The sequence below is a fragment of the Bactrocera dorsalis genome, chromosome 1 (assembly GCF_023373825.1).
Source record: "Bactrocera dorsalis isolate Fly_Bdor chromosome 1, ASM2337382v1, whole genome shotgun sequence".
Lineage (NCBI taxonomy): Eukaryota > Metazoa > Arthropoda > Insecta > Diptera > Tephritidae > Bactrocera > Bactrocera dorsalis.
This window is the reverse complement of record NC_064303.1, coordinates 91,138,649-91,155,219: the sequence shown is the minus strand read 5'-3', so window position 1 is coordinate 91,155,219 and position 16,571 is coordinate 91,138,649. Positions and strand designations below refer to the sequence as shown.

Here is a 16,571-nt window from a genome sequence, read left to right as displayed (position 1 = left end):
TTAATGAGGTTCTTCATCAAATTTTTAGCGTCTCGAAAGATGAAGAGGCTAAGCGCTTTGCGTATTGAAGCTTTAAAAGAAAAAGGGCGTCAAGAGAAAATGGCTAAAGTACTCAAAGAACAAGAACATCAACGAGAGCTTGAGGCACGGAAGCCATAAAGCGGATGAGGTTTATCGCCGGCTTCTGGCTACGCCGCATTGGTATGGAAGGATTTAAACGGTTGATAATACGTAACACGTGAAAATAAGCGGAAGTGCTGAGCATTTCAGACGTCAAATTTTCAAACGCTACAACTTCCGTAAAAATGGCAGCGACTACTATATAAAATTACGGAATGAAAAACAATTAGATGGCTGATGATTAATATAATTAAAAATAATAAAACCGGAAAAAATTATGCGCATGGCAATTGTATGTGCAACAAGAGCGTAGCAAATTCAATGTAGCCGTCGGATTGGTGTGACTTGAAGAGTACCGAGATTACATTCACATTATGGGCACAACATAGCGCACGGATTGGCGCCATTCGCAGCGCCAAAAAAATGAACAGGCTGTTTCATTTTTGCTGCTGCAATGGCGCTCATCCGTGCGCTATGTTGTGCCCATAATTTTGAATGTAATCTCGGTACGCTTCAAGTCACACAATTCGACGGCTACATCTGAAATTCGCGACGCTCTTGTTGCACATACAATTTGCCATGCGCATAATGTTATTACGTTTTATTCTTTATTTATATAAATCATCAGCCCATTAATTGTTTTTCATTTCCGTTAATATTTATCTTAGTAGTCGCGCCAGTTTACGACATATAGTACGTTTGAAAATTTGACGTCTTGAATGCCCACACTTCCGCTTATTTTCACGTTTACGTATTATCAACCGTTTAAATCCTTCCATACCAATGCGGCGTAGCAGTAGCCGGCGATAAAACTCATCCGCTTTATGCTTCGCCTCAAGCGCTCGTTGATGTTCTCGTTCTTTGAGTACTTTAGCCATTTTCTCTTGACGCCGTTTTTCTTTTAAAGCTTCAATACGCAAGCGCTTAGCCTCTTCATCTTCGAGACGCTAAAAATTTGATGAAGAACCTCATTAATGCTGCTAAGTTATTTAAAAAACCTTCAAGAAGATAACCCATGAAGAAAGTTGAAGTTTCGAATAGAAACGTTTTCATAAAAAAATGGAAACAATCAACTTTTATTTTGTACTAAGAACTTGAAAAACTGGTTTGCCACTTAGAAGGACTAAGAGCTTGGAAAACTGTATTTCGAACAGGGTTTATTAAGTTAACCACTTAGAAGGAAAAGTTGGACACCCTAAAAAGGATATTTATAAATGATCAGTGCTGATCAGCTGCGCCGAATTTAGTCAATCATCCATTCCGTCTGTAAGTATATATGTATATACGCGAAATAGTCCCTCAGTATTTGCACTATCGAATCGTTCTAGCACCTTCCTCTGTTATAAAGTCGTTACAAACTTATCCGCAAAAAAACTTTTTATTTGTCGGATTATATCGGACCACTATTGCCTATACATAGCCAAACAAACTGATCGAACTATCTTTTTTAAATTTTTGTTTGGCCAAGTATCTAGCGTGAAGATGTATGCGAACTTGTTTGTAAAAAATTTGACGAAAAAACTATTTTTACTTGCTAATTATGAAAGTTGTAGCATCTAACAAACGAAAAAATATCAATTTATTAGAAAATCACAATAAATCCTGTTGCTTCTGTCAGCAGCCATCTTTGTGCCTCCTTCTCGGCCTCAGCTGGTTTGGCAAACGCCTTTGTGAACGGAGCTTTTTCATGTCGTGAATGTTTCTTTCGCAAGGCGTCGTTGTCCTCCATTTGAAGTAAGAATTTAGGCATAAATAAAGCTTTTCCCTGTAAAACTGGTCATATTTTCATCATTTTTCATGCACAGCAGATTTACCGATCAGCTGTAGAACATTTAGCTTTTGCTTTGAATTTCGGATGTCACCAGGTGACGTATGATGGTTTTCAGCTTCATTCGTTAAGTACTTCTCTGGCCTCCGTTTGCTTCATCAGACAGTTTATTCAACTTTTAGTTCCATAATTATGGCGTTCCTGTCGCTCTGAGCTTCAGCCTTTGTAGATCAATAATGTCCTGTTGTATTTTTATTCTGGGAAATAGTGACACGGTAGTTTAACAGAAACCGAAGTATATGTACATATGTTTAAGATTGGGGTTACGCTAATTGACGGCAAGCGATTGCATAATAGACATTTACCCACGTTAGTTTTTGAATTCATTGTATAACTTTCACTGTTTAAACTTACTTGATTTTGGTATTTTTTTTGTTGTTTTGCGTTGAAACTACTGGCGATTTTCTGAGTTTCCGTCAACGTGCCTGCCCACTGTTACACTGACGCGCCCTATAGGCGGGTTAACAGTAACTTTTCTCTTTTCGTATTTTGTCCAAGAACATATTGATTTTATGTACGCGATCACTTTTACTAGACACATCTTCCCTTTCTATCTTCTCAATGGTTACGAAGTGTATCCATTTTAAGAAATACTTTCTCAACAACGTAGGATTTGTGTTTGCTCGTGGTCGAAAAAGTTGCTGAATAATCAAGTTTTGCTCGTGGTTGGAAATGCTCTCATCTTCTAACTCTTCTGAAGTTGTAATTGCGGAATCCACTTCTTTCGGTTTTGAAAGTTTTGTAATAACAAGTGGTTCCAATGCATTTGCTACATATTGAGATGTAGTATCTTTAAAATTGATTTGAACCTCAATGGGTTCAGCGGCTTTTTTGCTCTCCATGTTAGATCCGCTTTCTTGTGTTAATTTTTCTTCTGCCTCCATTTGTAGCTCGAAAAGTGCTTCCTCTGCTAAATCCGAAACAACAGAATCAATGCCATCACTGGTATTTGAGCATATGGAATTCTCCCGATCGAAATTCTTTATATTCACCGTTTCAACAAAACGAACGCAACGTTCCTTACAGGAAGCTTTACCATTTGATTCCATATCCACACTATCTGGACACTTGCGTGCTCCTGTCAAAAGTTGTTGATCTTTTTCAAAAGATTTATTTTCGAGATTAGTTTCAAGCAGATTACTTTCCGGCTCATTGGCAATTACTACATTTCGCGACTTAACTTCTTCAACTATCTTATCTGAATATTTACTCAAACTAACAGTCTCAGTATGCTCATTATTCGCATTATCGACGTTGGTATCTTTTATTAAATAATCATCCTGTACTTCACCATTTGATACATCTGCTTTGAAATCGCTTTCAGGAACAATTTCCGCTACGCCTTTAAAATTCTCTTCCAGATGGGCTTCCTCAAGTTCGTTGTCATTTTTTATTAGTATGGTAGCTTCACATACTTCGTCAACTCTTTGCAATGCCTCCAAAGGAGCAGCGTAAAAGTTTTCAATATGCTTTGCAGCCCTAACCAAACTCTGTGTTAAATACTCATTATCCATATCGTATATTTTATTATTTTCATCACTCTGAGTTATTTTCACTCGAAGTGTGTTCCTTTTGCGATTTTTTTGTAGTTGTTGCCGAAATTTGCTTAATTCATTCATGATGTAGCGTTCCTCAACAGCCAAATTATGATTTACACAAGCGTCAAGTGTTCGTAGTCCACCCACTGTAGCTAACGGCAATTTTCGTGGTATTTTGCGAAACTATTTTGTAAAAATTATAGTATTCATTGAAAAATATATATTTTTTGTAATCTACACTTATTTTAGCTTCCATTACCATTTCGTGTCGCATATCCATAACAAGTGCAGGATTAAGCACTTTGTTTGGTAAGCTTTTGCCACATAATACGGATTCATCGTGCTGATTGATGTAGTCCTTTTCGATAAAATTTTTTACAATATCAGTTTTTAATGAAGATGCGTTTTTACACGTATTTCGTTTTCGTATTCGATCCCAACGGGTAAGCTTTTGGCTAGTTTTTTCCTTTCTTGTTTGTCTCATTGTAAATCTTGAAATATTTTAATGTAATTTTTCTATCGTTCTCATTGAAAATATATGAAAATAATGTGATATCCCACAAACTGAAATAAACAAGTTTTTTGGTTTCCAAGGTAACTAATGAGTTCCAATTGGAAAATGCAATGATAAACAAAATTACTTTATACAGCAATAAATTTACACCAATTTTAAATAAATGATATCAGTAATAAAAATGCCAATTATCTGCGCCGTTTATAAGAGAACCGGGTCTTCCACTATCAACTCGTCAACACTCTCAACAATAGGAATGTTTTATGCCACCACACAAAAACAGCCTGTGCCATAAATACCGGCTTTATAAAAAATCTACATATTTTTTGCGTTAAGTATTTTTATTTATTTATTCTTCCTTTCTTCTTTTGCATTTGAAAAATTTCCGCATAAAGCAAATTTTAATTTTAAATAAATACAATCGTTGTGATTATTTTAATGATTTGAAAATCTTTTTTTTTTTTTATTTAGAAGCAGCAGCTCTACAATCTGAAAGGGTTTCCAATCGCATTATAGTATAAACAAAAAACTTGCATCTAGTATAATTCCATAAATATTTCACAATAATTTTCTAAGCAGCAGGGTCTTTTTTGCCTTTTCCTTTTTTGGCAGCAGCGACAGCTGCTTCAACATCAATAGGCGCGGGCTTTACGAATGGAATTTCGTCACGGTATTTTTCGGGCATATATTTTTTCAATGGCTCTGGCACTTTCACGCCAGTCTCCGTTTGATGAGTCTCGAGAATAGCACATATAACACGGGTTGTGGCGCACATCGTAGCATTGAGCATGTGCACGTAATCCACAGATGCGTTCATTTTCTTAGTTTGACCATAACGTACGAGAAGTCGTCGTGCCTGATAATCAAGGCAGTTGGAGCACGAAACAAGTTCCCGGAATGCGCCGCTACCACCAAACCAAGCTTCCAAATCAAGTTTTTTTGAGGCAGCATGATTTAACGCACCAGATACAATATTAACAATACGATATGGTATACCTAAAGACTGACAGAACTTTTCAGCGTTGTCAATCATTTCGTCCATCATCTCCCACGATTTATTATCATGTGGAGAGGTAAGTACGAATTGTTCAACTTTCTCAAACTGATGAACACGGAAGATGCCACGAGTGTCACGACCATGAGAGCCTACTTCTTGTCGGAAACAGGTTGACAAACCAGCATACTTTATAGGTAGAGAAGCCTCTGGGAGCCATTCATCGCGATGGTATGCAGCAATTGGTTGTTCTGAAGTTGCAATAAGATATTTTTCATCTGTAGCTACTTCATCGCCGCGTTCGCTGCTTTTGCCAACCACTTTGTAGAGTTCCTCATCGAATTGCGAAAGTTGTGCTACTTCCTGCATAACTTCTTTGCGCATAAAGAAGGGTGTATACAAAGGTGTAAAACCACGGTTACTCAACATATGCAGTGAATGTTGAATGAGCGCTTGTTCGAGAAATACTGCAGGACCGGTCAAGAAGTAACCACGTCCTCCTGATACTACTGCACCCTTTTCAGCGTTCATGCCGTCTATCATCACAATAAGATCGACATGAGAGTATTTCGTTCTGCGTTCACAGTCACCAAATGTACGTTCAACACGATTTTCTTCTTCGTCATTGGATACTGGCACTGTTTCATGTAAATGATTTCCAACTTCACGTAGTGCAGTATTTCGGCGCTGCTCGGCTTGCTGCAGACACCTTTCATTTTCAGACATCGCCTCATCGATTAGTACGCGAACCTTCTTTATCTGATTCACTGTTAGCTGACGCAATATGTCTGAAGTTACTTCAGTCAAAGTGTCCCTGACATTTTGAGGAACTTCTTCAGCGGCATCACCTTGGGGTTCTTTTTTCTTCATTTTTTCTCCAATTTCTTTGCTGCATAGATTTTTCGCCTTGTTTAGGTTGTCGGCACGGTGTCTGCGTTGTCGCCATTCGGTGTCTTGCTCAATGACTGTCTCTACCAAAGCCAAATCCTTGAAACGCTTTTTCTGATTCTCTCTAATAGCGTCTGGATTTCCGCCTTTATCACTACGGAACAAATCTAAATCCAAAACCATCTTTATTTAAATTTATTTTATACAAATGTGAATCACAACGTGGCGACTAACTTTGCACTTGAGTTTGCTTATTTTTAATGATGATACAAACAGTGCTGCCACTTAATATACAAATAAATAATTGTACGTCTCCACTATTGTAGATAAATGTAAGTTATTATATATTTTTTATTACAAGCAATTTTCAGCTATTGATGCTGATAAAACATATATGTACATACTATATACATATACGAACACATTTAAACAGATTAAAAGATAAGACAATTAACTTACTTTGATAAAGTGCTCTTAAGCCCTTTTATTTTATCTCTACCTTCAGTTCTCGAAAATAACTAAAGGAAATATCCACAAAAATGTCCACGTCAATAATTCAAATAACTGCAGAACAAGTTCGTGAGGTACTTAACTGGAGGATGGTGTGCGCAGCTGTAGAGGAAGCTATGAAATCAGTTTCTTTTTCGCAAGAAGATCAAGAACGGGCTGAACACGGCAGCCCGCAAACGAGTCAACCTGCTCGTAGCATGACAGTTTGTGGTGCTAAAAATAATCTTTTACTTACCATGCCAGCATACGTCGGCAATTACAGATTGAACTCAAGTACTAATGATGAATCCACTTTAAAATCCAGCACTTTAGCTTGTAAAGTCGTGACATCCTTTAGAAAAAATCCTGAACGCTCGAATCCACTACCAAGAATTATGGCAAATATTCTTATTTTTAATACGGAAACAGGAAAACTAGATTGCATCATGGATGGAACAGATATTACTGCCTGGCGCACCGCAGCCGCATCTTTAGTGGCCACAAAGTACTTATATTTTCCACGCTATCCTGAAGGCATTGCACGACCAATCAAAGTGGCTATAATAGGTACTGGCGTTCAAGGCGAAAGTCATGCACTTGGTATGTGCTCCTATTTCACAGTTAGTGATATTTATCTGTGGAACCGAACTAGTACCAATGCTGAGTCATTGGGGAAAAAACTGCAAGCAGAAATAGCAAACGTAAGAGTTCATGTCTGCTCAACCGCATCGGAAGCAGTTGCAGATGCTGATGTCGTTTGCGTAGGCACATATTCTTCTACACCTTTAGTTACACACACCATGTTAAAGAAGCGCCATGTTCATATTAATAGTAAGTTGCACATAAATGAACAAGAGTACATACATATATACCGGCCTCAACTCAAATAGATGCAGATCTTAAAACCTGTTTATGCCTTTGCATAAAAATTGAAAAAATATTAATATTTAAATTTATTTAAATCAAAAATTATGTCCTATGTCTAGACACTTGTATTCAAATATATTAAATCCTTCTACCTATATTGCAGCGGTTGGCGCTGGTCAAGTGCATTTTGGCGAAGTTGGACCAGACATTTACGAGAATGGAAAAGTATATATTGATTCCTGGGAAAACGCGAAGAAAGAGTTGAATGGATTAAAAGCTGAGCTTATTGGTGAAGTAGGAGAAGTTATCAATACAAAACAATATCCACTGAATGACAAAATAACAATATTTCAATCGATGGGTGAGTGAAAATAATTGTTTCGAACACAAATAATATTTGGTTCCAATCTAGGTATGGCTGCTGAAGATGCAACAGTGGCGCAGTCGATATTTAACGCAGTTCAGAGCAAGAAAGAATAGAAAACATTCGGCCAATTCTAAGAGGATTTAAGAATATTTGCACTTGAAGATGAAAATAATATTAAGAATGCATTTTTTTGGTGTATTGCAAAAAATTATAGATAATCATTCAAATGACAAGTATAAACTCCCATTGATCTACTCGTAAAATTAAACAAAATTGACTAAATTGTAAATCTTTTTTGAAATTTGACTTGTAATAATGAGGAACTTTTGTTGATTCTATCTTGGTTTTTTTAAAACAGGCAATTTGTTATTAATTAGCTGTTTTCTTGGTGGCAAACATTTTTCCGCTAGGAATCAACCACTTCTCTTCAAAACGAATATCAATTCATTTATTATTATTCAATAACAAAATATGCATTTTTCGTGACCTTGATAATAAAAACTGCATCGTTGAGTCGCCATAATATACATTTTTGTTGACAATGTTATTGTTGCCAGACTAGTTAAATTTTTGAATACCAAAACCTCTTTTGTTATTAAATACGTATAAGTTTCAGAATATTGGTCATAGATATTGAAGATTATTTAATTAATTTTTACAAAACTTGTTAACAAAGTTTAAATATAATGAAAAGTAACATAAATTTAAGCCGCAATTGCAGAATAACTGTACCGTTAAAGCAGTAATTGTTTTTTAACAGCCCGGCAACCCTAGCTGTTGCACATTTGGAAATTGTAAATAAAAATTCACATTGGAAGTTTAAATATAAATAATATTACATTGAAGTGACTAACAATTATGAGTATAATTAATTTTGAAATTGAAGAAATACGTAAGCTGTGCGAAAATACCGTACCAAATTCTAAAATTATAGCTTGTATTTGTGGAGAATCACCGCTTGTGCGCGTAGACATAATCGAAAATGAGTCGTATCGCCAACTCACAGTTTGCTTGCGTTTTCCAGCCAATTATCCAGATGAGTCAATCCTTGTTGAATTGAAAAGTCGAACGTTGTCCAATAAGTTTTTAGACGGCCTTGCAACACTTAGTGAGAAACATGCGCGCCAACATTTGGGAAAACCGCAAGGGCTACATGTACTAAGATTTGTGCAACAATATCTGACCGAAAATCCACTTTGCGTTTGCTTTGACGAGATACAAGATCTACGACGCGATCTTGGCACGGACGCCACACCAGATCAATTGAAATTAAAACAACGTCATTCGATTGTGCAATTAACAGCAAAAGGTGGCGAATACTACTACAAAGTGAGTGCATTTTTACCAAAGGATTACCCGAAAGAGTGTGTGCAACTACAAAATCAGGAAACCAATTTACCAGCAATTTTGCTTCGTTACTTGAACGGGCAATCACGTGAAATAGCTAGACAATGTGTCGAACCGCCACTTCGTTTGAATAAGAAGGAACAATTGGCTTTTCAACCAGTACCTAGCTTATATCGTGCTCTCAAATTTTGTCTGGCCGCTACATCGGACTTTCATATAGAGTTATGTCCAATTTGTGAGAAAGAGGTGTTACCAAAGAAACCAACTCAGTTGGAATTAGATGATACCAAGGACGCCTATGTAGAACGTGTATACTGTGGCCATCTTTTTCATCAGGCTTGCCTCAAACATTACCTACAACTACCACCTTTTCCTAAGGGTGGTAAATTATGCCCAGCTAAGCGACGACATCCGCGTTCCGATGCAAAGTACTATATGGGTGGTGCCAGTAGTAATGGAAAGCAACCGATTGTAAATGCAGATAACGGTGGAACATGCGGAATTCGGTTGGCACACGATCGTTGGGTTGTTAATGTAAAATTAGCCGAATCACGTTGGGCGCAAAAGCAAGCGCGGGAACGAGAACTGCAGGAAGTAGTCGATTTTCTGAAGTGAACTGAACTCGTGCCTTACGCAAGTGCATACTCAAATAATAGTAATTTTATATATGGTTTATTAGTTGTAAACAGGTTTTGAAACATTTGAATTAAAAATAGAATATATTAAACAATAAACTAATATGTTATAATATATGTATATGTATTGTACGTCGTGTAGACTGATGAATTAGAAATGAATGGCTGTAAAAATTATATACCAAAGTAAATGTTTTATTCGTAAACAACAAAATTGAATGGCGTTCAAACTTAAATTTACTTCAAAGTAAATTCTTAATACATAAGTTTGCGACAGTGAAATTAGTTAACACTCGACATTTTATACTTATGTATGTATATGTAAAAATGCGTTTATGTGCGTGTGCACTTATTATTGAATAGATGAGTCGATACAACGTTTAGAGCGAATGAACATGAGTTTTGACTGGTTTAAAATGATTTATGATGATCTGCACTTAAATTTAAAAAAGGAAGACATTACTACTTATCATTATACGGTGCGATTGTGACAAAATTTGACTAGTACGATATTAAAATTAACATAAAATCTACAACTATTTGATTGTAACGTATTGATTAGTGCAGCTTAGAATATACGGTTCATTTAAAATTCGGTTATAAATTCTCCTTCCTCATGTCGTTTAATTGGATCTCCCTTGATCAGTGAACTAATTAAACTGAAATACCATAAGAAAACAATGTTCAACCAAATAAAGAGGGATATAGTGTATGATACCAACCAGTACATTGCTACGAAAAACATAACGAAGTAATAACCCAAATAAATCATGCAATTTCTGAGATGCACTTTCAAAAGTCCACGACTATGTATATCGATCGGATCGTAAACACCCAGACTATCTCTGGGTTGTCTTTGCAGTTCATAACCCAGCCATATGGCCATTGGCATATTAAGTAATAGCATTATCCAGTGCCCTCCAAGCAATAGCAGTATACAAAGTAAGGCATGTATTCCGAATTTTGGTATAACCCAAAAGTTTAAACGTGAACAGCATTCTTGAGCATTTAGATAGTCACTCTCCAAGTCCGCAAGTGTCAGTACCTGTTATATTCAATACTGTAGGAAATATGAATTCCCAGACACTACTCTTCGATACTCACATAGTAAATTAGCAGTAAAAGTATTGATCCATACACAAGTAGGGTTATTGAAAATGTTACCGTTTCCGGGAGCATAACGGCTATAATTTTGTTTCACAAATTTAAATTTGAAATTCTACTATTACTTAAAAGGCGTTGACTTTCATTAACGATACTAATTTGTTTACTACAAAGTTATCATTTGTTTTGTTTTCATATGTTCATTTTGACATTTCTCAGCGAACAAGAACATAAAAGAAATTACAATCACAGGGTGACAGTAATGCACAAAATTATCAGCTGTCATGAACAGCTTGGCAGCGGTTGCAAGTTTTAGCTGAATTAGGAGAAACTGTTCCCTGCTATTATTAATGTCTGAAATCTTGCTATAAATAGGCAAATTCTGCGCTAATAATTATATTTAACAAAAACGTGCTCAGCAATAACCATATGATGTTAAATTAATGGATTAAAAACTGGCTTTCTTAGTAATATACTTGGTATAGCCTCGAAAATTCTCTCACGAAAGATTATTCGTCTGTATTCAGACACCGCTGGACAGGTATTTGAGAATAGGGCTTTACAATGCTAATTGCGCAGCTTTAGTTTGCTTTAAAATTTATTCCCAGAAGACGCTAAGTTTTTCCTGGTCTAAGCTTCCAACTGTTTTCTCATAGCTTAGAACTTTAGCTAATGCTAGAAAAATTATGCTAAGCTGTAGCCTGTCAATCTATGTATATAGAGGTATTATTTACAATTTTTTATATAATTGATATATTATTTATACAATTAGCGAAAATTTATTTTTATATTTTTTTAATTATTTTAAAATTATTATTTATTTTATCTTAATTTACCAAAAATCATAAAATTTTTTAATTTTATCAATTTTCTGCTAAGAAGCGCTACATACATACATATATACAGCATCGAATGTAAACACTCCATGTTAATTACAGAATAATGTGAATGCTGGTAAACAGCAACAGAAGTGACTGTAAAACTGATACAGAGAACTTAAAACATGTTTATATATTCTCTGACTGATATGTATTAATTTCTCTGAATTTGCGTTCGACTGTGCACAAAAGTGCAGAAGAACTAGATGCAAAGGAGACGGAAAGAAGAAGGCGCATTTAAAGATATTCACTGTTAAAAACTGCTACGGCATCTGTTAGCAGCTAGAAGAAGGATGTCGATTGATACAATGGCAACTAAATCCTTATATGCTTTAGAAATCTTATATATGCAAATATATGCACATATGTACATATGTGTGTGTATATATTTATGTATATTCAAGATAAAAATGAAGATTTAATTCAAAGTAAATATGTCATAAATTGCTATTAAAAGGCACATTTCCTCGTAAATTCATCAACAACTAATTATTTTAATATTATATAGGCACTTACCGCAGGTTATTTTACTTCGTCTCGTATTTTCTGAAATAAATTGATACATTTTCTTACTTTAAACTTTTTTCCCCACTTCTAACACTTTATTTACATAATTAACATTCACTTAACATTTTATGCACAATCACTGACAGAGCTCTGCTTACGCCGACCCTCACTTGTGCCGACGCTCACTTGCGCCGACGCTTAGCGCTCAGCTTTTGCTCTCACTAATTTTCGCTTTCACTTTTATTACACAAATATCAACGCCCGTTTACTTTTTTCACTTTAAAACGATTTAGTAGACGAACTTCAACCGAATTCTACTAAAAACTCCTTAATTGCAGCTTTAATTCCTAAATTAATTTCACTTTACACCGACCTGCTGCATATGCGACTTACACGAACGCGGTATAAAAAAACGACTGTTCGAAATGGCGGCGGAAATTAAGAACGACCAATGACATTCAAGTGGCTTCTGTATATATTGTAGGAGATCGCCTAAAACTACAGGGTTCACAAATATTTTTGAACTACAGATGGCGCACATATCGCTCTTTGAAATTATTTAATGCACGGATGTTATTATAAATATTTGTTTATTTCGCCGACAAGGGATTAACAACAAAGAACCGTGGTATTTCATATAGTGGCAAGCCGATTATTGACAACAAAAACCTGAAATATTTCTCTTTTAATACATTCAATCACGAAATATTCCAGCAAGTCACGGCTACCGAAACTCGAATACATAAGAGAATGGGTCAGTTAGCCGTTAATGTAACCGCTAGCTGGTTTGCGGTGATCCTCCTTCAATCTACTACGAACAGAGGGTGATATTTTCTATAGTGTAATGACAGCTGTTGACAACAGTCTGTGTATATATTAGGAATTTCATAACTAAGAGCGATTGCTATAAGCTTCATCGATCACATATTCTTGGACAAGAGAGTTTCGATTACAAATGGAAATTTAATCTTAAGAAACTCATAAGGGTATTAACAGAAATAACCGGTAGCGTGGGTAACTAATTGGTACATAATTCTTGTTTGTGGTGATCCTTCTTCAATCTACTACCAACAGAGGGTAGCATTTTATAGAGTGTACTGCCATCAGCTGACAAAAGTGTGCCTATTGAAGAGTATCTAGCCATTATACAGGAAAAATTATACGTGGGATTGCTATAAGCTTTATTAAGTCTAAATAACAAAGCAAGCGTACGAAAACCACTTGAAAATATATTTATTTTATATATCCATGTTTTTAGAAGTACTTTGAGAACTGATGCTACCCTGTGCTAGTTACTGAAGCTGTTTAGTGTCTTCAGATGTCGCTTCCTTTTTGACTGCTCCTTCGTCTTTCGTCGTTCTCAATTTCCGCCGCCATTTTAAATATGTTTCCTATATTCTCGCTTGCGTCGGTGATATTTGAAGCAGTTCGGTGAAAAGTCCAATTATTTTTAAAACTAAAGCTGCAATTTATACTGGTGTTACTAAAATTGGGAAGTGTTAGGGTAGTTCGGGATTTTAATCGTTTAACAGAGGTTTTTTAATTTCTTAGAATTTTTGTTTTATAATCTTATATACATATGTATGTACATATGTTTATATTTATGTATAAAATTAACAACAAAGTTTAGTGGCCACTGCATTGCCGTAGCATCCTTCTAGCTGCCAATAGATGCCGTTGGTATTCTCAATAGCGAATATCATCAGTTGCTTCCTCCTATTTCCGCCGCCCTTGCGTATAGTTCCTTTTAGCTAAGCGTTCGCGTAGATGGAGATTGCATTAGCAGCATATTCTCCTATAATTGTAACTGAGAGCGCTTGCACATTTTTAAGGCTGCGCAGTCACTCTATTGCTGTTATTATCACTGTTGATTTACATTTTCTGTTAGACTATCGTGCGTAGCATCGTTCATTAACACTTCTGGTAATGAGACTACTTGCTTACAGGACAAAACAGTCGTGAACATGATATTAGGAAACCGAAAAAAACAACAATAAATAAAAAATATAAATAAAAATGAATATAAACCCAATAAATAAAAAACTTGTAATATGTTTTAGGCACATACATACATATGTACATAGATGCAATGTTATGAGTAAAACATGTTCTCTCATTTTCATTGAGATATCTCACATATTTGCCGATATATGCGGTACAACGTCACCCGGAAGTTCAAAAATATCATTTCATCATGGAAATACTTATGCCTAGACAACTTTTATAAAAGGCTCAATTTTATTACGAAAATTTACGTTCTGTAAATAATATGTTTCGCATGCTTCGCTTATCTTTTGGTCAACATAATCGGCCTACTGAGCGTACTATTTGCCACACCATCACCCAGCTTGAGATCTAGCATTCATTATAGGGTAATACTCGACCGAATAGACCACGTCCAGCACGCTATGAAGAAAATATAGCAGCCATAGCTGAAAGTGTACCCGAAGACCGCGTTGAGTCGGTTCAGCGCTGTTTGCAGCAACTCGGACTGATGTATGGAAAGTCTTAGCGACTGTAATAAATTTAATGTACATATCTTCTAAACCAATAAAGCTAAAATAATCAAATTCGCCCAGCACAAATATTATAAGAATTCCCACCGACGGCGTGAAAATGGATGAAATCGAAAGATAATCTCGTTCACTCCCCATATAACGGTACTGTTAAGAGCTACTAAAAGCGCGATATATCGATAACGTAATACGCTAGAGACATTAAATTTTACCTTCAAGATGATATGAAAGGGTTTTTTGGAAGCCGTTGTGAAAATTGGAGGACAGGCATGGCACCGTCCACTTTTTGGTGAAATATCTCGTGTCTCCCAACCAACCGACATCGACAAAATTTAGTACGTGACATTCTTTTCATATTCCCATGCCAAAGTACAAAAATATACGAAATCGATTTCCAACTACGTCTACTTTCACTTGATTCTTTCAAGAAACAGTTAATATCGGGTATTCCAATAGGGATGACATGATTTCTAAGTGTCTTGCATCTCTATAAAATTGTTCCCACTTATGAACTGGAGCCATTGGACCAACGCAATGTCGCCATTTTGCTGATTTCGCCTTGGAACAAGGCAAAGATAACGATTTTTTAAGAAAATCATATTCTCCGATGAGGCCCACGTTCATCTGGGTGCGGTAAATAAACAAAACTTCCGACTCTGGTCGAAGAAAATCTACTGATTATTCATGATCAACCTTTACATTCATCTAAACTGACAGTATGGTGTGGTTTTTTGGTCTGGTGGAATCATCGGTGCGTACTTCTTTCGATTCGAAGCTGGTGATACTGTTACTGTCAATGGAGAACGGTATAGATCGATGATAATCTACTTTTTATGACAGTGGCCTCGTTTGAGAGATTCAAGTCTCCGGGGGTGGATGGCATCTTTCCGGCGCTGTTACAACAGGGGGAGCAATTCCTATTGCCCCACCTGTTACGGCTGTTGAGAGAGAGCCTTGCATTGGCGTACATCCCCGAGATATGGAGGACAGTGAAGGTGATCTTCATACCCAAGGTAGGTAGGAAAGACTATTCATTGGCAAAATCTTACAGGCCAATTAGCCTAACATCTTTCTTACTAAAAACCATGGAGAAGATCGTGGACCAGGAAATAAGGATGAATGCGCTGAGGAGAGCACCGCTGCATGCGGCTCAACATGCCTACAGAGCGGGCAGATCAACGAGCACTGCCCTGTACCAGCTGAACTCTGAGATAGAGAGCTCACTAGAGCATGGGGAAGTGATGCTTTGCGCGTTCTTGGATATCGAAGGTGCCTTTGACAATACGTCCCACAAGAGTGTAGCCAGGGCACTGGAGAAAAGGAATGTGGCAGCACCGGTGCGCAGATGGATAGAAGCCGTACTGCGCTCCAGTGTTGCGGAGACCACAGTAGGCGATAGAAGGATACGTCTCGGCACAACTAGAGGCTGCCCACAGGGAGGTGTGTTATCCCCCCTACTATGGAGTCTAGTTGTGGACGACCTGTTAGCACTGCTAACGGACAATGGGATCCGCTGCCAGGGGTATGCGGACGACATTGTGATCATGGCCAAAGGCAAATACGAAGACACTCTATGTGACTTGGTCCAAAGAGGTCTAAACCTAGCGAAGGGGTGGTGTAGGGGAGTTGAATTGAATATCAACACCTCCAAGACGACCGTAGTCCCGTTTACGAGACGCAGGTCCCTACCCGGTCTTAGGAATCTCTCACTTGGGGGAAGTGAAATAGTGATGACCAGCAGTGTCAAATACCTGGGTTTGATGCTTGACTCCACTCTGCGTTGGAAACAACATTTAAACCTGACCGTGGTCAAGGCGACAAAGGCTTTGATGGTGTGCAATCGACTGGCGGGAAAGTCCTGGGGCTGTAAGCCAAGGATCGTTAGGTGGTTGTACACCATGATAGTGCGACCGATAATCACATATGGGGCGGTGGCATGGGCCTCAATAGCGTCTCAAACTTCTGTTAAGACAAGACTG

General features: G+C 37.0%; 4 protein-coding genes and 1 pseudogene across 4 annotated transcripts; 2 read left to right on the top strand and 3 right to left on the bottom strand.

The window, feature by feature from the left end:
• Positions 1-492: 492 nt before the first annotated feature.
• On the bottom strand, positions 493-4,302 carry LOC125778093 (uncharacterized; annotated as a pseudogene).
• Positions 4,303-4,430: 128 nt separating this feature from the next.
• On the bottom strand, positions 4,431-6,166 carry LOC105223809 (serine--tRNA ligase, cytoplasmic). Its single transcript, XM_011201664.4, has one exon. It carries the CDS (start codon positions 6,063-6,065, stop codon positions 4,572-4,574), a length of 1,494 nt encoding a protein of 497 aa, XP_011199966.2. The 5' UTR covers positions 6,066-6,166; the 3' UTR covers positions 4,431-4,571.
• Positions 6,167-6,378: 212 nt separating this feature from the next.
• LOC125775323 (ketimine reductase mu-crystallin-like) lies at positions 6,379-7,859 on the top strand. The gene is made up of 3 exons (XM_049446830.1): positions 6,379-7,202; positions 7,402-7,599; positions 7,651-7,859. The coding sequence occupies exons 1-3, from the start codon at positions 6,422-6,424 to the stop codon at positions 7,716-7,718; spliced, it is 1,047 nt and encodes a 348-aa protein (XP_049302787.1). The 5' UTR covers positions 6,379-6,421; the 3' UTR covers positions 7,719-7,859.
• A 107-nt stretch (positions 7,860-7,966) lies between these two features.
• Positions 7,967-9,704, top strand: LOC105223814 (uncharacterized). The gene has a single exon (XM_011201669.4). The coding sequence runs from the start codon at positions 8,464-8,466 to the stop codon at positions 9,565-9,567; it is 1,104 nt and encodes a 367-aa protein (XP_011199971.2). The 5' UTR covers positions 7,967-8,463; the 3' UTR covers positions 9,568-9,704.
• A 28-nt stretch (positions 9,705-9,732) lies between these two features.
• LOC105223813 (protein cornichon homolog 4) lies at positions 9,733-10,896 on the bottom strand. Its single transcript, XM_011201668.4, has 3 exons — positions 10,692-10,896; positions 10,310-10,632; positions 9,733-10,246 (listed from the first exon to the last, which is right to left on the bottom strand). The coding sequence occupies exons 1-3, from the start codon at positions 10,764-10,766 to the stop codon at positions 10,174-10,176; spliced, it is 471 nt and encodes a 156-aa protein (XP_011199970.1). The 5' UTR covers positions 10,767-10,896; the 3' UTR covers positions 9,733-10,173.
• Positions 10,897-16,571: the final 5,675 nt, after the last annotated feature.